This window comes from Ursus maritimus, unplaced genomic scaffold (genome assembly GCF_017311325.1).
Source record: "Ursus maritimus isolate PB19 unplaced genomic scaffold, ASM1731132v1 scaffold_35, whole genome shotgun sequence".
Lineage (NCBI taxonomy): Eukaryota > Metazoa > Chordata > Mammalia > Carnivora > Ursidae > Ursus > Ursus maritimus.
The window spans coordinates 19,447,020-19,469,474 of record NW_024426119.1 but is presented as its reverse complement, the minus strand read 5'-3'; the positions used below and the strand labels follow the sequence as shown (position 1 = coordinate 19,469,474).

General features: G+C 38.7%; 1 protein-coding gene across 2 annotated transcripts in view; it reads left to right on the top strand.

Annotated features, from left to right (window-relative positions):
- Positions 1-22,455, top strand: part of UNC13C (unc-13 homolog C) — a 538,361-nt gene that overhangs the window by 461,953 nt on the left and 53,953 nt on the right. For both annotated transcript variants that reach the window (XM_008705990.2, XM_040620622.1), the window contains 2 exons: positions 7,091-7,147; positions 11,914-11,994. In XM_008705990.2, coding sequence (XP_008704212.2) covers positions 7,091-7,147; positions 11,914-11,994 — 138 coding nt within the window. The remainder of the gene's footprint in view (positions 1-7,090; positions 7,148-11,913; positions 11,995-22,455) is intronic.

The following is a 22,455-nucleotide window of genomic DNA, read 5'->3' as shown; positions in this document are numbered from 1 at the left end:
TTCCTTTGCCTAAAGAGACAGATACATAAATATGTTGCTAAGGCTAATGCCTAGGAGAGACTGCCTGTTATCTCTTAGAAATATTATGGATTCAGGTCTCACATTTAGGTCTTTTTGGTGTAAGAAAATGGTCCAATTTCATTCTTTTGCATGTAGCTGTCCAAGTTTCCCAACACCATTTATTGAAGAGATCGTCTTTTCCCCATTGTACACTCTTGCCTTTTTTGTTGTAAATTAATTGATCATATAAGCATGGGTTTATTTCTGGGATTGCCACTCTGTTCTGTTTATCTGTGTGTTGTTTTTGTGCCAGTGCCATGCTGTTTTGATTACTATGACTTGGTAGTATATCTTAAAATCTGGGCTTGTGATGCCTCAAACTTTGCTCTTTTGGAATTATTTGTTCTAGTATTGTGGAAGAATGCTATCAGTATTTTGATAGGGAGAGCACTGAATCTATAGACTTCTGTGGGTAGTATGGACATTTTAATGATGTTCTTCAAATCCATGAGCATGGTGTATTTTTTCATTTCTTTATGCCATCTTCAGAATGTAAGTCTTTCACCTCTTTGGTTAAATTTATTCCTAGATATTCTACTCCTTTGGTGCAATTGTAAGTGGAATGGTTTTCTTGAGTTCTTTTTTCTACTTCATTATTAGTGTATAGAAATGTAACAGATTCCTGGATGCTAGTTTTGTGTCCTGTAACTTATCAGTTCTGATAGTTTTTTGGTGGAATCCTTAGGATTTTCTATATATAGTATCATGTCACTACAAAAAGTGACAGTTTTACTTTTTCCTCACCAATTTGGATGTCTTTTATTTCTTTTTCTTATCCAGTTGTGAAGCTAGGTCTTCCAGTGCTGTGTTGAGTAAAAGTGGTGAGAACAGACAGACATTCTCAGCTTGTTCCTGATCATAAAAGAAAAGCTTTTATTTTTTTCCCCACTAAGGATATCAGCTGTGGGTTTTTCATATATGGCCTTTATTATGTTGCATTGTGTCAAATGCTTTTTCTCTATCCATTGAGATGCCCACATGGTTTTTATCCTTCCCCGGTTAATGTGATGTATCAATCTATTGATTTGCAAATATTAAACACTTCCTTGCATCCCTGGAATAAATCCCACTTGATTTTGGTGAGTTTTTAGAAAGATTTATTTATTTATTTGAGAGGGGGGAGGAGAAAATCTCAAGCAGACTCCCCACTGAGCCTAGAGCCTGATGTGGGGCTTGATCTCAGGACCCTGAGATCATGACGTGAGCCAAAACCAAGAGTCAGACATTTAACCAACTGAGTCACCCAGGCGCCCCTGATTGTGGTGATTTTCTAATTTTTGTTGAATTCAGTTTGCTAACATATAGCTGAGGATTTTTACATCCATGTTCATCAGGGATATTGGCCTGTGGTTCTCTCTCTTTTTTTTGAGTGTCTTTATCTGGTTTTGGTATCAGGGTTATGCCGGCCTCATAGAATGAATTTGGAAGTTTTCTTTCCTCTTCTATTTTTGGAATACTTTGAGAAGAATAGGTATTAACTCTTATTTAAATGTTTGTTGAATTCATTTGTGAAGACATCTAATTTCATTACTAGTAATTAGTCTATTCAAATTTTCTATTTCTTCCTGATTCAGTTTTGGAAGATTGGATGTTTCTAGGAATTTATCCATTTTTTTCTAGGACATGTAAGTTTTCACAGTATTCTCATAATCCTTTGTAATTCTTTAGTGTCTGTTATTTCTCCTCCTTCATTTCTGATTTAATTTGAGCCCTCTTTTTATCTTGATGAGTCTGACTAAAGCTTTATCAATTTTGTTTATCTTTTTAAAGAACTAGATCTTGGTTTTAATGATTATTTCTACTCTGATATTTATTATTTTATTCCTACTAACTTCGGGCTTTGTTCTTTTTCTAGTTCCTGCAGGTGTAATGTTAGTTTACTTGAGGTTATCCTTGTTTCTTGATGCAGGCTTGTATTGCTATAAACTTAGAACTGCTTTTGTTGTTTCCCAAAGGTTTTGGACTGTTATATTTCCATTTTCATTTGTTTCCATGTATTTTTTTATTTTTTCTTTGATTTCTCTGTTGACAAATTGGTTGGTAAGTAGCATGTTTTTAGCCTTCATGTTTTTTTTTTTTTTTTCCATTTTTGTCAATTGTGATTAATTTCTAGCTTCATACTACTTTGGTTTGAAAAGATGCTTTAATAATATCAATCTTCTTAGAGACTTGTTTTGTGGCCTACCGTGTGATCTGTCTGCCCTGGAGAATAGTCCATGTGCACTTGAAAAAAAAAAGTACATTCTTCTGTTTTGAGATGGAATGTTCTGCATATCCCTGTTAAATCCATCTGGTCGAATGGGTTCTTGAAAGCCACTGTGTCCTTTGATTTGCTGTCTGCATGATTTACTTATGTTAATGTCTTTATGACTGTTAATGTTTGCTTTATGGATGTCCATGCTTGTGTGTTTCGTACATGGATATGCACCAGTGTCACATCCTCTTGTCTTTATGTAATGTCCTCCTCTGACTCTTGCTGTGCAGTCTTGGTTTTAAAGTCCATTTCATCTGATGTACATATTGCTACTCTAGCGTGCTTTCTGCTTCCAATTGCACGGAATATCTTTTTTCATCCCTTCTCTTTCAGTCTTGGTGTGTCTTTAGGTCTGAAGTGAGTTTCTTACAGGCAGCATATAGATGGTCTTTTTTATTTTTTTAATCCATTGAGTCATCTCGTATCATTCAATTGGAGCATTTAGTCCATTTACTTTTAAAGTAATTATTGATAGGTATGTACTTCCAATTCGTTGTTCTCTGGATGTTTTATAGTTCTTTGTTCCTTTCTGCTCTCTGTGGTTCAGTGGTTTTCTTTAGTGTTATGCTTGAATTTCTTTTTATTTATTGTATATCTTACAGGTTTTGATTTGTGGTTACCATTGGGTTCATATATACCAAATGTTAAGTTTGTGGTCACTCAAGTTTGAACACATTCTAAAAGCACTAAATTTTTACTCCCACCTCCACATTTTTGTTAATGATGTCCTATTTTATTTTGTGTATCCCTTGACCTATTTTGGAAGATAGAATTGATTTTGCTATTTTTGTGTTTTAATACCCATACTGGTTTTATAGGTGATTAATCTACTACCTTTACCATAGTTTTGGTTTTACCTGTGAAATTTTTTCCTTTCATATTTTTCTTCTATTTATGCCCTTTCTTTCCACTTATTTAACATTTCTTCAACATTTCTTGTAAGGCTGGTTTTGTGATAATAAACTCCCTTAAATTTTGTTTGTTGGGAAATTCTCTTTCATTCTGAATGATAACCTTATCAAGTAGAATATTTTTCACTGTAGATTTTTTTCCTTTCAGCACTCTGGCCTGAAGTTTCTGTTGAAAAATCAGCTGATAGTGTTCCCCTTGCATATAACTGTTTCTTTTCTCATAATGCCTGTCAGATTCTCTCCTTATCATTACACTTTGCCATTTTAATTGTGTCTTATTGTGTACATCCTTGGTTTCATCTTGTCAGGGGCTTTCTGTGCTTCCTAGACCTGAATGTCTTCCCCAGATTAGGAAACTTTTGAATCCCCTTCTCTCTCTGGGATGCCTAAAATTCAAATTATTCAATTATTATATATAATTATATTAAATAATATTATAATTATTCAATTATTCCTCTTGATGGTATTATTCTCAGGTTTTACTTTATGGTGTTCAGCTTGGATGGTTTCCATGACCCTGTTTTCCAGATTGCTAATCCATTCTTCTAGTGTATTTTTCATCTCAGTTATTGTATTCTTCAACTCTGACTGGTTCTTTTTTATATTTTCTATCTCCCTTTTGAAATCCTCATTGAGTTCATCTACTGTTTTCTCAAATCTGGTGAGAATCTTTATGACCATTACTTTGAACATTTATTAGGCACACTGAACAGTTATGTTTAGTTTAGCTCTTTTTCTGTGATTTTTGTCCTGCTCTTTCATTTGGGATATATTTAGCTGTCTAACTCTGTGTTTGTTTTTATGTAGTAAGTAGGTCAACTTCATTTCCTGCTCTTGTATAGAAGAGGTCCCACGGTCCCCTTAGCACAGTCTCTTCTGGTCACCAAAACTAGGTGCCCCAAGGTTGTGCCCTGTGTACCCTTCTGTTGTGGCTGAGCTGTGACTGCTGTGAGCTCACTGTTGGGTGGGGCCAACACTCATCCTAGCTATCTGCAACTGGACCCTGAGAGCTGCTTGCACTCGGAAGGGCAGTGCTTGCTCCCTGTGCAGCCATTTAGAGGTCCAGCTGCAGAAACTATGCACATGCTGGTGTGTGGGGTTATCTCCCATTCCAAGGGCAAGAGCTAATCCAGAGGGGCACTGGGACGGGGCATGCATTGCTGGCAAGGTAGATAGAGTATGTTAACATTGGCTCCCACAAGTATCTGGCTATTCAGGCTGAGGGCAAGAAAAATTTTCCAGAGAAATCTCCCGCAGATCGCTGACCCTCTGGCACACATCCTAAAATTGGCCAATCAATCTTCGTGTATACCCCGGGCACTTTTCAAACTACTGCTTCTGTGGTTCTGGCCAAGTTATTTAACTTGCTGCCTCTGTAAGAGCAAGGACTTGGTTTCCTATCAATCACCCTCCAGTGCTCCCAGAGTTAAGCCTTGCCAGTTTTCAAAACCAGATGTTATGGGGACTTCTCTGGCCTGTGATGTCCCTCCTGTTTGTAGTGAGTCATGCCAGGTGTTTGGTTCCTGATTGCCTCTCTGCCCCTCCTACCCTTTTCGATAGGGACTTCTCTCTACAACCAGCTGTGGAAGTCTGTTCTGCCAGTCTTCAGGTTGTTTACAGAGGTAGTTGTAGTTGTTTCCTTGGTGTGTGTGTCCATGGAATGTTTGTTTCATCTTGTTCCTCTGATTATACTTTTAGTAACCCATCTAATTGTACTTTAAGTGAATGGTTTTCATCCAGCTAAAATTATTTTGGGAAAAAGTCTTTGGTAAACAATGATCATTCGAATGACATCTTCCTATACGGATCAATTTTAAGTAGTGTCAATAGCAATCAAACTTCACACTTCCTCGACATTCAGAGCTTCATTTTTTTTTTTTTAAGTATGAAAGTTGAACATACAACATTATCTGGTCTATACAGATAATTTTTAAATTTAATTTTACTGTGAAACCCCAGGGAAATAAATTTAGGATAGAATAACCCCATTGTGTTTTTTTCCTAAAACATTATAGTTTAAGATGATAAATTCAACACTGCTATATGGAATATTTTTCTCCTTTCCATTTTACTTTCCTCTATTACCTTTCCACTTGGAGGTTAATAGAGGAGACACCCTTCGGTGGATCCAAAGAACAGGACTGTTTCATACATAGTGAAAGGAACCAAAAGGATCATCTGTCAGCAAAGTCAGACAATGGTCAAGTGGTTGCACAGTACCAGCTGAGTCAAACAAAAAAAAGAAAGAACCCTAGCATGCACCTGTTATGGAGCAACTGTTTTTTTTCTGTGACTGAGGAAGATAAGTTGATGCAAATAATGAATAATTATAAAGTGTTCAAAGATTCAAGTTTTTGATTTCCTGCCAGCACGTGATAAAATCTTTTATAGCCTATATACATATGGAAAACCAAATTAAACATACGTGCACACTTGATTCTGCTACAATACATAACGCATTTCTATAACCCCAGCTAGCTATCATGTAATTGGTAATCAGATGAGTGACGTCAGTATAATCTGGAAGTTGAGATGGTTTATGTATAAATTTTCCTAGGCGGGAGGCTCTGAATTATAATAGAAGACCTATAAATTCAGCAGAAAAGGAAAGAGCACTCAGCTCGGCTACTACATCAGGGTGGAAGGCACACTTCTGTGTGGTTCTTCCATCCAAACAAATGAAGCTTGTATAGCTCTCATACATGGCACGCTACCCTCCCTGTGCTGACAGTTCCTCTGGTGTGCGTACTACCCCAGCCCACATTTGTAATCTATTGTTTTGTGGTTGTTCATTTGGGTTATTAATTATTTTGCATTTTTCATACTCCCTGTGGCAGCCACCAGCCTCACTGAGCATCCTGTGTGCCATACAAGCTATCTCCCAAAGTAGCACTTATTGTTCTTGACCGTTCATTGGTAATAAAATTGCATGAGCTCGACTATGCTGCCCACTGCTATTTTCCCCATGAGCCCTATTCTTGCTAAAGCACAATTTTGTAGAATGACGTTTCTCAAAAAATACATACATTATGCTAAAGCAGAAACTATATATGACATTTCATTTTTTCTATAAGGTCTTCCCTAGGAAAGCTTACCATCACCACTCAATTTTCTCTAGCATTGAGTTCTCAAAGTATGAAGCAATATCTGTCATTCATCCATTCACCATAGTGAATGATCACATATGATCTTTGAGCTTCTGGTATGTGCTGGGCACCATGGTGGGGATTGTAGTCTGTCGTTTCCTAATAAATTCACAGGATCCACTAAAAAAATGAAGAATGTTATTCCAGAATAGTTGATTTTCCCTCTTAATATTCTAGGATGCTAATGAACTTAGTACCAAATTTAGTTCTTTTCCATCACTTTTACCAATAGACATACCTCTAGTTTTTCATTCTAGTAGTGCCGTGGATGGTTTATTCCTCTGTTTTTCAAACTCTTGCCAGGCCTTGGAGTTCTGGGAAGAGTTCAGAGGGCAGGTCTGCAGCAGCTTCACCTTCCTCAGCTCTGTATCTTGAAAGTTTTCGTAGATCTATTTGGGGGCCAAGTGGAGCGAGGGAGCTGCACTCTACTAAAAATAAATAAACGTTGGAGATCATTGATTTAATCCAGATGGTACATTAAACCAGCTACATCAGTAGTAACCCATGCATTAACTCAGACTTAAAATTCTCAGGAGTGGGATGCCTGTGAGGACAATTACATTGCCAGCAGTACTAGGTATCTTTGACCCAGTCTGTGTAATACCAGTTAAGTGTGTATGGCGTAAAAGTCACAAGAAGGGAAATCAAATTTTCTATTGACTACATTCCTGTTGTTACTGAAGATCTTATTCTCTCTCCTTTTCTCTGTGTGTCTCTAGGGACCTCAGATGATTTTCATCGCAGCTAAAGATCTCGGACAATTATCCAAACTGAAGGTAATAAGAATAAAGGGATTATTGGTTGTCTGTGAAACATAATGAGCTAACTACAGCTCTACAAGAAAGAATCTTCTTACTAGTTATGGTACCTGGCATGGCAGGACTAAAATGTATGTCTGTGATCCCACAGTCTACTTTAAGGGTGAGTCAGGTCAAAATTTAGGGACTGAATTTTACGTCCCCCCCCCCCCCCCAAATATTCCTAATATTTTCCAATTGGTAGGGTAACTGGGCAATTTTGACTTTGTGTTATACCTTTCAGCATTACTGCTTTTGGGGTAAATTAGATAACATTTTTCTTTCATATGTTAAACAGGCTTTGTATGAATAAAGGCAAAATGGAGTGCTTCATAGAAATCTAGTAAAGTCTAGAAAAATCTTAAGAAAGCTAGTGTGGGAAAATGAAACTCATCAAAGCAGATCTTGAACTTGTCAATCTATTCAAACACATTATAAATGAGGATTTGCTGACTAAATAACACTACCCTTTATTACTGCTGAGATTCATAGGACTGTGCAGGGAACATCAGCTTCTGTCCTTCTAGAATAGGACCTTGACTGGTTAAAATATATATTATGCTTCTTTGATTTTTTACTTAGAATAATGTCCTCCAGGTTCTTCCATGTTGTTGCATATGGGTAGATTTCCTTCTTCTTAAGGGCTAAATAAGATTACCACATTTTCTCCATTCATTCATCAATGGATGACATACAGGCCAACATTGTTCCTATAGTAGAAATATGTGTTGTTTTAATTCCATTTCCTTCTCTTAGGCTATCGTTCCAGACACAGACCACGTTAGTTCAAATTCTACCTCAATTGCTTCCAACTGCGTGACATTGGCCAAAGCGTTTAAACTTTTTTTTTTTTTTACTTTTTTTAATTTTAATTTTTATTTTTTTTATAATGATTTTTTATTATATTATGTTAGTCACCATACAGTACATCCCCGGTTTTCGATGTAAGGCTCGATGATTCATTAGTTGTGTATAACACCCAGTGCCCCATGCAATATGTGCCCTCCTTGCTAAACTTTTTAATCCTCAGATTTGGCATTTATGAAGTGCAGAACACTTGGTTTATAGTATTGTTGTGAGGATAAATGAGAAAATGCACACATTATCTTTCTTTGAATAGTAATTGCGAAGACTATGCCAACACCCACGCACAGAGGCTGGCAGCTGAGAGGTAGCCCTGGGATTGCTTTGTGTATACCTCACAGGGGAAGAATAATCCATTCGACTGCATAATTACTTACTGAGACAAAATAGGTGTCCTATAATTTCAGTACCCTATATTATCCCCTTGCTCAGAAAAAAAATTAAAAGCCAATAATCCATTTAAAAGACATCACCTAAAATTGCTTCTCACAGGTATTCAGTTATGTTGATGGGTTGGAGGAAAGGTAAGAAGTAGATGGTACTCCCACAGTATTGCTTTGGAACGTAGATCTTGATCCGTTCCTTTATCGCTCTTATTATCTTCCTGGGATTTATATTCTCTATTTTGAAAAATGGATTTAAACAGGGTTGAAATTTCTCATATAAAACTATGAACGTGAAAAGTATAGTATCTCATTACAAAAGAAATGGCCCTGGACATGCTTCTGGCATCTGTGTGATGTTAGGAAACATACTCCATCTCCCACAGCTTCAGTTTCCCGAATTGGAAGTTTTATCAGCCGGAACTGTTTTCAGTTCCAAGTGATGGAAAGCCAGACTAACATAAGCAAGGCAGGAATTTATTGCTACATGAAATTTTATAGTCCTAGATAACTCTGCTTTCCATCACTGCTTGAGTAGGAGCTCAAAGAATGTCATGGAGCCCAGTTAGTATCTCTCAACTCTGTTCTTTCCTTGTGTGATGTATGGCTATTACAAACCTACCTTCCTATTTGTAAGATGGTTGTCTCTGCTGTATATCTAACATCTTTGAACTTGAAATGTTGTAGAAAGAACACCCAGCTTGATGTGAGGAATTCCAGCAAATCCCACCAGCACATCCTGGTCTCTGATAGTGTTATCACCACTCCAAAGCCAACCATCGTGACACAGGCTTACCTCACATACCAGCCTCTGAGCTGGGGCTGCAGTCAGCTCTGCCTGAGTCTTACGAACTCTGAGTGGGAGAAATCAGAGTTTACACAATACATAACACCTTAGGTCCCTTTGCAACTTCCAAGACAGTAATAAACTAAAAACAAATTATTTTAAAAAAGTCCTAAAAGGGTTATTTACTATTTATTTGAATTACAGAACAATAAGGCCTCTACAATATTACACGAAATTAAAACTCTGGCCACAATAAAGAACTTCAAGTATAAAGAACTTCAAGTTTTACAAAGCCCTTATTTTACTAAAATGTCACTTCCATTTTTATTTTCATTTAAAACACACTCGGTCTTTGCAATATTTATATATTAGTTTGAAAGCAGAGTTGGATAAATTCAGAAATCCTATATGGAAATATTAACAACTAAGTTACTTAAAATAACATAGAGTCAAGGAAAAATAGAACAATGAGGGAAATTGTTTTTCTGCATTTGACTACGATTTAGGATTAATCCATTAAAGAAGTATTTATTCACCCATTTGACACATTACTTCACGCTCTGGAACTTCATAATGTAGCTATATTATGTATGCCCAACTTATTACTATTTAATGGGATCAGATTTATTTGGCATTTTTTGAAAAAAAAATGTTCATGGACAGGTGATACAATATCAAAACCAATTACTACATCAGAGACTGTAAATTTACTGCAAGCAAGGAGTAACTCATTGCCAGGCTCTTTCAAAGACTCCCTTATTTTAATGAGCTATTTTTAAATCTCAGAAAATTTCTTGCAAAAATTATATTTTTCTATAACACAGTAAGAGTTGAAGCCAGAGAGATATGTACTTATTTATCCTAAAACATTTCCACCTATAATTTAGTAAACATTTTCCATTACTGTTTGAGTCTCAATGGGTAGTTAAAATTTTTTTTAAAGATTTTATTTATTTATTTGACAGAGAGAGGCAGCAAGAGAGGGAACACAAGCAGGGGGAGTGGGAGAGGGAGAAGCAGGCTTCCAGTGGAGGAGCCTGATGTGGGGCTCGATCCCAGAACGCCGGGATCACGCCCTGAGCCGAAGGCAGACGCTGAACAACTGAGCCACCAGGTGCCCCTAATATTCCTATTTTTAAAATATTAAATGGACACATATGTTTGTGTTGAAAATCCCGTAACAAAGATACAGCGAGATGTCACAGATCCATGGAGCATTGTATACCATTCTTTCAAAAATCTTCAAAGGAGTATGATTTCATTCAAGTGTATTGAAGCCTACAACATTGTGCTTGAAAGAAGTACAATTCGGGGCGCCTGGGTAGCGCAGTCGTTAAGGTGTCTGCCTTCAGCTCAGGGCGTGATCCCGGCGTTCCGGGATCGAGTCCCACATCGGGCTCCTCCGCTGTGAGCCTGCTTCTTCTTCTCCCACTCCCCCTGCTGTGTTCCCTCTCTCGCTAGCTGTCTCTCTGTCACATGAATAAATAAAATCTTAAAAAAAAAAAAAAAAAAAGAAAAGTACAATTCATTTACCGAAGTATATTGAATTCCTAGCAGGTTATGATTGCCGAGATAGGTACTGAAAGACTGCAAACTTGAGTAAGACATGGATCAAGATTGTCTTCAGAAAGTCATGGCATCTACCAAATAACAGAATAAGAAAAGGGCTAGAATAGGGTGAGCCCTTGGGGATTGCACGATTTGGGCATTGCACAGAAGTGCCTGGCTAAGGGAGCAAATGACCACTGAAATAGAGCCCATGCTCTACCTGCCATGTCGTACGTGCTGACGTAGAACAAGAGGCAGCTGTTATTACCAAGGAAAGGCACTGATCGATCTATTAGTCAAGCCATGCATTCTCAGAGTTGTGTCCATCCACATGGGCTTTCCTCTAATGCACAGAAAGGCACCTATATAGGTTAGCAGTTAAGCTTCAGGAGGACAAAAGTCTTTCTTTTACTGAACAAGAGATCACAAATACCGAGGACAGCACAGTCATATACTAAACACTCAATAAATATCTGTTGAACGTTGTTGACTAGAATAGTGGCAGCTCTGGGGAGACAGTTTGGGGGATCAGGAATTTTTGAATTTTTCTCTTCGATTTCTTTTTCCTTTATGGCTATCTTCAACTTTCTACCATCTTTTCCCTAAAGAAGTTTTGAATGATGTGTTGAGACAGTCCATAGTGAACAATGAGGAAAAGCCACCATAAATATGGAAATCAGCTCTAAAATATTAAAAAAAAAAGATTTAAAAATATTGGAAATCTGCAGGTCCATATTCAGTTAACTCTTGGGGGCTTTTCTTAGGAATAACTAAGCATTAAGGGGATCAAGAAAGAGAATAAATTGGGGGCATTAGACTTAAAGTAGATTTTATCAGTAGTAATTGAAAGAGGCTAAAATTCACCTCCTAAATCCCTGTCATGATTGATCTCCCTCAAAGTGACAGAATGTAAGGTGAAAAAGCTCTGACACATATTTCCAGGTTTCTTTTTTCCCTAACATTAACTTGCAAGTGCAAAGTAAAGCCACGAAGGAATCAAGGTTCAGCATTTCTTCTTTTGGAAAAGAGGATATTTATTGAATATATGACAAAATAATCATCTCAGGTGTGTCCATATGGGGATTATGCAGATTCCATTTGAAAAACAGTTGTTAAATGAATGAACTTGCTGATTTAGAAGTAATTGTTAACCTGTTTTCTAGGAGCACATGATTCGAGAGGATGCCAAGGGTCTGACTCCAAGACAGTGTGCTGTAATGGAGGTGGTCTTGGCTACCATCAAGGTAAGATTACAGTACCCCAGGTCCTCTGTTTGCCGTCAGAGAAAAGTGCCCCGCATGCATATCTCTAGAGCTGTGCCAGCCATAGACACACAAGATAGTTGTATGGCAATGTTCTCAGAGTGTGTCAGATTGAGCTTGTACTCTCTCCATATTATCCATGTTACTCTGCCCTTATACTTGATTCCTTTGTCTCTAGAAAACGTGTGTGAAACCTATGTTGTAACATGTGTTTTCAAAGAAAGACATATACCTACGCCCCGCCAAGGTTCAATTAAATAGATGCTTCAGGAGGTTTGGGGTTAACAGAATTTCTTTTTATGTTTTCTATGCTTGTTGAAATGGCTCTTAAAAGATCAATCTTCTCCTCTCTCTTAGTAAGTGCAATAATTTAATTTTCTGCTGGAAACCCAAAGGCATTGTGTTTTCATAGCCAAAGGTTGACCAAAAGTTATTGTGGTGTGGGCCGAATATGGATGGACCTCAAAATGTAACTTACAAGTTGTTTCCATATAATTCCTTTTATATTTATAGACATATTTTATATTTATATGTGAAAGCATATGAAAGAGTGAAAAATTAATTTATTGTCTAAATTTAAACCATGTCCGTTGTCTCCATGCTTCACTGGGAGAAGCATCTCTTATCCAGCATGTGTGAACAGTGTAGCGAAAACTGCTAACTATTTTCAGAGTACAGCATTGTGTTACAGGATACAGACAGACATTACAATGCCATTCATTAAAACAGACTTGTGTTACAACTGGGCACGTTCACAAACCGTTACCTCACAGCTTTTGTTTTGTAGTGTCAGCATTTAATAAGAGGCCATCTTTTCCTGCTTCAGTGTCAAAAACTGCAAAATGAAAGTTGTGAGATGGGAATTTTGTGACACCTGGTAGAAAGTGGAAGGAATGGATTTAGGCAGTGAGACTATGGCAATGGAGTTTCTAAAGCTGCAGCTAGAGTGTTATCTGGAAGTACGGAAATTTTGCACAATCATTTTGAGGGGAAAAACCGGAAAACATGAAAAAAAATGTAAAACCAGCTCTTTTTAAAAAATGAATAAGAAATAAATGACCTTTGGAGTTGTTATAGCAGAACTAATGGCTACAAATCAGGAAATGCTAGTAGAAAAAATAAGAACTCTGAATTACACCATGAAGAGGGGAAAAAAGTGAAATTTTTAGAATCTGAATTCAGCTCTTTATGGATTTTATTAAGTCAGCGCATGACTTTAAGAGAGGAAGGAAAATGTGTTCCGTGAAGAGAATGGCACCTGGCTCCAACCAAGTTCCCCTCTTCTACATCTTGGTAGAAGATCTTCCTGTCCAGGTCATCTGGAATGGTCTTTTAAGTCAGTCTTAGATACTTCTACTAGCTGGTGTCTAAGTTCCAGTAAATGGGTCCATGTCGTTATCTTGTTCCTCCAGGGCTCAGGTCTGACCCTGGTCCTCCTGAACCTCAGAGCCTGAGGTCAGGTCTCCACCTGCTGTGCCTGTTATGAGACTCTCTTCTCCCTGTGGTCTGCCCATCTGCCAAGGCATGCACCTGGACATTCATTTCTATGGCTCTGTCATTAGATTGCCAAAGCTGGAACTCCCTTTATCTTATCCGAGATTTGCCCCAACTGATTGTCCTACCAAGCACTAATTCTGATGTTGACTACAAAGGAGTTCAGGAAAAAGAGGAATACTACTTAGAAGAATTATAGCCCCAACAGCTAGTGATTCAAGGTCTGCTTGGAGCCCAGCAGAGGGAACCCTGTAATGCAAGCCAAGACCTCAGGAGAGAGATGTTCTTATGCAGAAGCAGCAGATGCTACCCAGGCCAACTCACAAAGGCTGCCAAAGACATAATCCTGGTTCCTCTTTAACTCAGTTTAGGCAAACAGTCTGGAAATAAAAAGTGAAGAAGGAGACTGCTATGGAGTTTGTAGACTATAGACTGAAATAGTGTTTTACATTCTTTCAAATATCTTCCATGTATGTCCATCGTCTCACCTGATCCTTATAAACATCTGGCTGTTAGGTATGTCAAGAGCGATCATTCATATTTTATAGATGAAATGACGGAGGCCTAGCAGGTCCAAGTTACTGTCGAAGGCCAGAGAGCGGCTGGTAATTGGCAGAGCTGAGAAAGGACTCCAAATCCTAAAATCACTGTCCCTGTTTCTGTATCACATTATTTCACTAACTGTTAACAAAGTATTGGTGAAATACAGCAGGCCAAAATGGATAATATTTCTTCAGAGAGATTAGTTATTTCTAGACAGAAATACCAGATTTCAATTATTTAAATAATTTCTAAAGATGCTTTAAAATCTTTCAACCCCTACAAAAGTATTGATGAAAATATTCACTCTCTTAAATACGACAATTTTCATGGGACTAGACTATTTTGTCATACCAGTCCCATGTGGTTTCAATTATAAGTCAAAAGGGTGGCAGGAATTACAGTGACCTGCTACAGCTGGAATGAGTGGGCTGTGACACATTTCATTCATTCACCTGCCAAGAAGCAACTAAATAAGTCATATGTGAAAATGAAAATAAAACGGTGACAGCTCTGAAGCAGATAGCCAGCAATTTAATCAGTATGTGTAAGCTAAAAGGCTAGTAGGAAAACCCCAGTTTGAATGGGTCCTTGTGGAGCTTTTGAGTCTCAGACCCATATCCCAGGAAAACTCAGGACTGCTTTGGGATTCCCTGAACTGTGGATTTCTTTCAAAGAAAAGCAGAAGACCTTTTTTCCAACAACAGGTACTCTTGACCTGAGGATGAATCCCAAGAGCTTAAGGAAATTCTTAAGTCTTGAACAGTTCTCAGGTTGCTTTCTGATGAAGTTTGAAAATTGAAAAACCTAGAAAAAAAGTCGGCTGGTTTTATTTTGCCCAACCTTCCAAGTTGCCCTGGAACACTTGTTCTTTGGTTCCAAACATGACACTCTACGATGTAGGTTGCAGATGTCTGCCATCATGTAGGGACAATGCAGAGATTTCCCTAAAAACAATAACTATGTGAATTAGGACCTTCTAGAAATCTGAATTGCTTGGTATAAAAGAGAGAATTTGGACTAAGTAGGAGTATATTCAAATATAACTTTGGAGTTTACTCATTACTTATTTAACCCTAGATAGCACCATTTCTGATCATTTGGATTCCAGACAAATAGCAAAATATGGGATGTTATGCCTCTGAGGCTCTTACCCCTGACTGAGGTCCTACCCCATTCTGGATCCATTATTCATGAGGCAATTTTGGTGGCTGCTTCTTAGCATCTTTTTTATCATTATAAGTATAGTTTTTGCATTATTTAAAAATCAGCTGCTCATGGGAAGAGCAAAATAACTTACCTAGTTTGGATTATTGCATCTCAAAAATCATTACTTGTACCTAGAAAAAATCATTACTTGTACCTAGAAAATATGGTGGGCAATGAGGAGATGCCTGAAGAGATCTTGCTCTGGACTTAGGAACCTAGACCTCTACAGTTGGTAGAATAAGAGGTGTGGACAAAGTGCAGCAGAGGGCAAAGCGGGTAATGTATTCTCTGTGAGTGTCTAGGGGAAAGCTTCGTGGAGACGGAAGTTTGGGGTTTATAAAGAGGCCGAAATGGGGAAAAGCTAGGGGGAAAGTCATTGTAGTGAACTGCAAGAAGGAGTGGGTCAGTCTGAAAACTTCAAGTAGTGTAATGCAGAGGAACAGATCACGACTGCTTGAGTAGAGTATTGTAGGGAATAAAAGAGCATCGGATTGGAGCCAAAATGCTAACACTTGCACCAAGATCAAAGGGAGAGAGTAGCATATTCTGATCTGATATATATAAAAAGAGGACTCCAGCTGAGGTTGAAAATAATTTCTAAAATATTTATCAAGTAATTCCTAAAAAAAAAAAAGAAGTAAACCTTAGTTAAGGGCAGATTATAATCATATCTAAGTTTGCAAAATAAGTTGTCTGCATGGAGTTTCCAAAAATATGATATAGATATTGGAAGGAAAAAATATGTGATGATGGGAAATTGCTACCAAAATAGTGTATGAAAGCAAGAAGAAAATTCTTCCTGCAAACTTGTAAAGAAACATTAACATGTTCCCATGAGTCAGTAAAAATAGATTGTAAAAGTTCTTCAGATATATGACAAATTTAAAGAATTAGAGGAATTCAGAATTTTTATTGGCATTATAAAAAGAATGGCTTGCTAAGCATGCAGACAATATTATCCTGATTTTTAATTTTTTTTTTTAATCACAAATCACAACCAGGTCTGAAGTGCTTCAATTTTTGTAGTTTTATGAAGAATATACTAAACAGAACAAAATCTCTCTGGTTATTCTTTAAGATAAAGAAAATGATACTTATACCTAGGTCTTTCAACCTCTATTCAGATGTAATAATAACATTCCTCACCACCCACCCTAAATCCGGTGTATTACTGTATTAGGGTGGAAGCCTTTGCAAATATTAGAATATGGATGTCAATGCAAATGTAAATAAAATATTTGGAACCACATGGGTAATTACACCACTGGCAATGACTAGAGTTATCAGGATAGTAAGTGATTAAGAGAGAAGGAAACTAGAGTGTGTAAATCACTGTCCACTCCTATGGGAATAACAGGGTTTAAGGAATTTTTGTCAGAAAATTTAATGAGTTATCACATGTAAAACAATTAAAACAGTTCCTGTTTCACAGAATGCTGTTTACAAATGTACTGTCAAATCACCTGAAAACTAATTTATTTTGGATGATCCTCTAAGATCCCACATACTGAACTGCAATCAGGTTTTTCTGTTTTTTATCCCCACCTTCCCTAATCCCTTCATTCTCTCTCAGTGAGGCTATTAAATCTGACTCTGCTCCAAGCAATAGTCTAAGTCCTTAGAGCTTTGCCCTCTGGCCTTTTGGTTTTCTGTGCTCAGCATCCTTTCTCTATAAGGACACAAACCCCATGGGATTCTTGAGGGCTCCCTGAGACTCTCCTCTTGGAAGCAGTGCTGTTTTGTTTTGGTTTTTCCAAGGAGTTTCTAGTCCAGATTAAAAGTTGAAAAAGGCACACTAAAAATTAAATAATGATACATGTTAACTTTTAAGAAAACAGTATAAGCTATTAACAGGTGATACAGAGGCCAGTTAAGGGGCACTGATAAAAAGTGGTCAGGATTCAGAAGAGAGAGCAACCAATGTGAGCTCAAGGAATCAGGAGAAGCTAGAGGAGTAGTCTTCAAGGACAGATGGGAGTTCACAGGCTGGGTAGGAAACACAATAGTTTCTCTTGGAAGAAGATTCATGACTTGAAGATAACCAGGGGAAAAGGATTTCATCATGGAAAGGCACAACACCAGAGGGCTTGGGAGTCAGTGACGAAACCACTCAATGGACTGGGCTGGATTTAACTGGAAGTTTGGATAGTGAAGCCACGTAAAATGAGGTTTCAGGAAATGTTTGGGTTGAAAGTACAGAGATCCTTTTGCACCCTCAGTGTATTCTATAAAAGAAGAGCCAATTGATGATTTCGTAAATATGTGGCATACTAAAAACGCCATTTTAGCAATGGAAATCTTACAGAAATGTGCAAAATGCACGGGAGAGTTGAAGATTTAGTCACAGAGATCAGTTATGGTTATTTAATGCATAAGATGATGAGGGTGATCACTGGGGGGGGGGGCGGCTTGAGGAATACAAGTGAAAGATGGATATAAATGACAAGAAGGGCAGCGTCACTGGAACTTGGCAACCCAAACTGGGGCAAGGGTGAGGTGACTCAGAGGTTTCAAGGGAGAGGATGGGAAAGCATGGTTCCACTGAGGAAAAATGACAAATCAGGCAGGAGGCTGTTTTTCAACTGCCGTGTTGAAGTTAGATGTGTTGGCTAACTGAACATTAAATAAAGCACATAGAAATAAATAGCTAATAAATTGCAGGAAACGGGCTAGTGCTTAGGAAACAAAGCATGGTTCGAGTTTGGGCAGTTATTCTGCCAAATAAGCATATCTTCTCACAAGTAGAAAGAACTCCACAGCTCACAAAGCTCTTCCAGATTGAGTAAGTCGTCGCATCATTACAGTACCAGAGTCAGGCAGGGGGGACGTCTCTGCTCTGTTCTCCAGACGAATGGACTGATACTCTCTGAGGTTACATAACCTATGCACAGATTACAGTGAATAGAGGAAAGAGAGTGAATTTCTATTTCCTCACACATTTTAGAGTAAAAGAGGTGAAAAAATTCTAAAATCTCAGAATTGGAAACCTAAGCCAATAACTCCCCTTTCCTGCTCTTATAGAGGGACGACGTCAACAATGTCGTTGGCCTCTAGTCAAATGGCCACCACTGAATAATGGCCAGTGATGAGACCTCACTCACTCGTAGCAGCTTCAATTTTTACTGGAAAGGCTATCTTTATATCAAACCAGTGTCTATTTCCCTGGTACTTTTAGTGCTGCCTTGGTCCTTCTGTCCTTGGAAAAATAATTCTACTTCCTTTTCCACATGATAGCCTTTCATACATTGAAGCAAGCTATCATGCCTCCCCAGTTTATCTGCAGCCATTTAGTGAATGACATGCCTTCTAGACCTTACAGAATCCTGGCTTTCTACCTTTGGGTGCCCTCCATGTGTTCATATTTCTTATAAATGATGATGCCTAGGAATAAATTTGTAAAGACCCTAATATTTCAGGTATGTTTTAATCAGCAGAGAACGTTGTCACTCTATCTCACCCTTCAGCTTGACCTATTTGTGTATGAATGCCTGGTCAGAATTCATTATCTTTGATAGCTGCCCCATCACTTTATTAAATCATGTGAAACCTGAGAAAAAAATGAAGGCTTATGGCTTTTAAAATTTAACTGATATCAAGCCAGGTCCCCCATTCCGTACTCTGCAGTAAATTTTTTATCATGAACATAAGACTTTTCCTTTTTTTTTTTTTTTTTTTATCCCATCCTCTAAACGTTGACCCATGATTCCAGACTGCCAGACCTTTTCTGAAGCCACATTCTGTCATTCAAAGTAATAACATCAGGCTTTGGCTCAACTCTACATTTTAAAAACCTGCTTTCTGCCTTTGTCCAAGTCAGGAGTGAAAATATCAGCCAGGACGGGGCCAAGGGTAGAGAGAATGACATCCAGCTGACATCCTTATCCTTCACAGCTGTGAACAGCCAACTTGCTCTTCTCTGATTAAAAATCCCTTTCTTGGAAGAAAATGGCTAGTGCTAACTTATTTGCCAGTTGTTCTCTGCTAGTTTGTATTAATCTAAGTAAACATAGCATAGACTAAACTGGAGGTTCTTGACTTACTTACGCTGCTGGTTGCAGAGGAACAACATTTTTTGTTTAGAACCATCGGGGGGAAATGCACTTTGTACATGCATAAGGGACACATCTGGATGGCTTAAAAACCCCATATACACAAATTCTCCTCTAGCATATAATCCCCCTCCCAGTGCTTCCTATAATGAAGGGAGATCAACTAAGCTGTACTGAGCTGCAGATAGCGGGGTTGGTTTAATAGCTAAGACATTCGCTCCCACACATCAGCCTCCTATTTATAACCTTCAGACCTAAACCTCAGCAAAATACAAATTCTACTCTCCTGCTTCTTCAGGGGCTCTTGCAGAGTCAAAACTGATCGGGAAATCTCCAAATGCCAGGGTGTATGCCATATTTGCAGCCCCCTTTCTTATCATGTGTGCCAGTGAGATAAACAGACCCGTGTTCTCTGGAGCGGTCACCCAGGTTCTGAGCACTGTGTGAAAGGGTTCCTTAAAGTAACGTTCTCGTCCACTTTGCATCTGCATAACCACAGAAGTCACTTCCTCCGCGCTCTGAGTTAGGAGCCGGTGGCCTGTGTTATTTTTCTGTGCTCACTGAAGGGAAGCTTTCATGCTCAGAATCTTGCAACTTGCTTTCTCTCCCAAAATTGCTATCTTCTGTCCAGAGTTTGTCTCGCAACATCTCCTACTATACAATGCACTTAGAAGGCAAAAGCATCATTTCTGGCCTTACGCATCTTCTACTGTTCACTAATGATCCTGCCAGAGCCCTTAGAAGAATGACTCATGATACCCTCTGGCTACAAAGGAAGAAGTCAAGTCAGTTCAGTATCATAACCAAAAACTCTAGGGGGGCCCTTAGGCTTTACCTGGGAACAAACTTATTCCTTGTTTATGTTTTCACTTCAAGGTTGGTTCCCCATGTTCCAGAGACCTACGAAATAACGTCTTGGTAGTAAAAACATGTTCTCCTGTACAATTATGAGGGTTCAAGAATAAATGCACAGTCTAGGCCCTCAGAGCCTGACTCTAGTTCTCTTCCCCCATGACGCCTTCTAGACCCTTAGAAATGTCTCCATTCTATGAAGTCTAGTCACCTTATTCTCTCCTACAGGTTCCTAAATCATATCCCATGGAACACGTCAGTCCCCCAGAGTGCTAGCAGATGTCCCCTGTGATAGGTGTCCTAAAGCCGAGTAACTTTAATGAAAGGTTAAGCAGATTGCTTTACTGAAGTGGATGTGGGTCTCAATGAGCCTTGTGAATCTTTAGGGGTACAAAGTCATCACAACTTCTCCAGGCCCTCTACTGCCTAGAGGTAGCCCATGGCTCCCAGGCACCACAAGTTTAGTGATGAGAACACAGTCAAACAGTGTATTTTAAACTATGCCAAGGAACTAGATTATGAGAACCACCACTTCCAGTCTCCTTAAGTAGAGCTGGGACTCCCACAGTTTCCCTTGGTTACATAAGTGGGATTGTCCTCTTTCTCTCTTCCGCTATAGCGGGCGATCTAGTGGCTGCTGAATTTAAAAATGGCAGAGCTAAAAAAAAAACCTGGTAAACACCAAAGATGACACCTCTCTGGACTTTACGGACTCCTTCCCCCACAGAAATATTTGCCGCCCCCAGAGTCTGTATTTTCCAATTATTTTTCTTACACCTGCAACATTATTGGAGTCATTCTTTGACATTTCGGTGACATTTCCTACTAGATTGTAATCCCTTTGAGAGCAGCCTCTGCACCTCTTTGGCTTCATATCCTTGGCGTGCAGCACAAGGTCTGGTTTACAGTACAAGTTTAATAAACATTTGTTAAGCGGCAGAGGCAGAGAGAACAGGCAGGAACACAGACCCCCCACCCCCACCCCCAGTGACGCTGTCAGGAAGAGCCCATAGTTACAGCCTCACAAACTGCACAGTGAAAACCGTGCCCGTCCTTGTGAATGCTGTCACCATGCTGCTTTATATACACCATTAAAGAACCGTTTTTAAAGTAGAGTAGAATTGTGACATTCCTGCAGTTATAAAACTTTTCAAAAATGTTATTTAACTCATCAGTTAAGGAGTGCACCAGTAAGATCTTACAACTAGCTTATAGGAGACCGCCAAGAACCACACAGAAAGATCAGCAATAAGGAAAGCTGAAATCAAATGGAAGCAAAAAGGTACCCACAGAACAATAATCAGTTGCATCCCACCAGAAATAATTTGCATTTCTATGGACAAGAGTCATTTACATGATTATCCATTTTCTATCATTTACAGTTTTTAATAGCTCCAAGACAATGAAAAGCAAAGACATCCCAGACAGGCACGCTGGGCAGAACACCCACTAATCTTTTTGCTCCATTTCAGAGTATGTTGCAAGTTTTCCTGACAACTCTCCATAGTCCTGAGAGATGGTAAAACATCATTTTAGGTGCTGCTCCTTGTTTTTCTTGTATTTCTTTTTTATCATAATCTTCTAGCTCTTGTGCTCAGTTTTGATAAGAATGGGGCTTGTATGAAAAAATTTGAGAAGTAGAATGTGTTCCCACACATGCCCAGAGATCATGGCATTCCGGGTTCGCTTTATCCCACTGCTACACTACACAAGAGTGAGTTATTTCATGTGGTGGCTCTTTGGTTCATTATATAAACAGACCTCCAGAGAGCACCCCTCCATTCCTCTAGGGAAACAGTCAAATCCAAGCCGAACCTTCCCCTCTCAATATATCCATTTACTGTTTTCCACCTTAATCATCATGTCATGCTTCCTGAACTAAGGTGCCATCACATTTCTTTTTTTTTTTTTTAAAGATTTTATTTATTTATTTGACAGAGATAGAGACAGCCAGCAAGAGAGCGAACATAAGCAGGGGGAGTGGGAGAGGAAGAAGCAGGCTCATAGCGGAGGAGCCTGATGTGGGGCTCGATCCCAGAACGCCAGGATCACGCCCTGAGCCGAAGGCAGACGCCCAACCGCTGTGCCACCCAGGTGCCCCGCCATCACATTTCTGATCCACCAAAGTACTTGAAACAATTCTGGCCTCATAGTCCACAATAACGATTTTCTGCCTGTGAAAGTATTTTAACTTTTTTTTTTTTTTTGGAAGATCAAGGTATAAGGACAATTTTCAGTATTATACCTCATCGTCTCTTGAAAGGAACAGGCTTTTGTCACTTTTCTAGGCCCCCTTTTG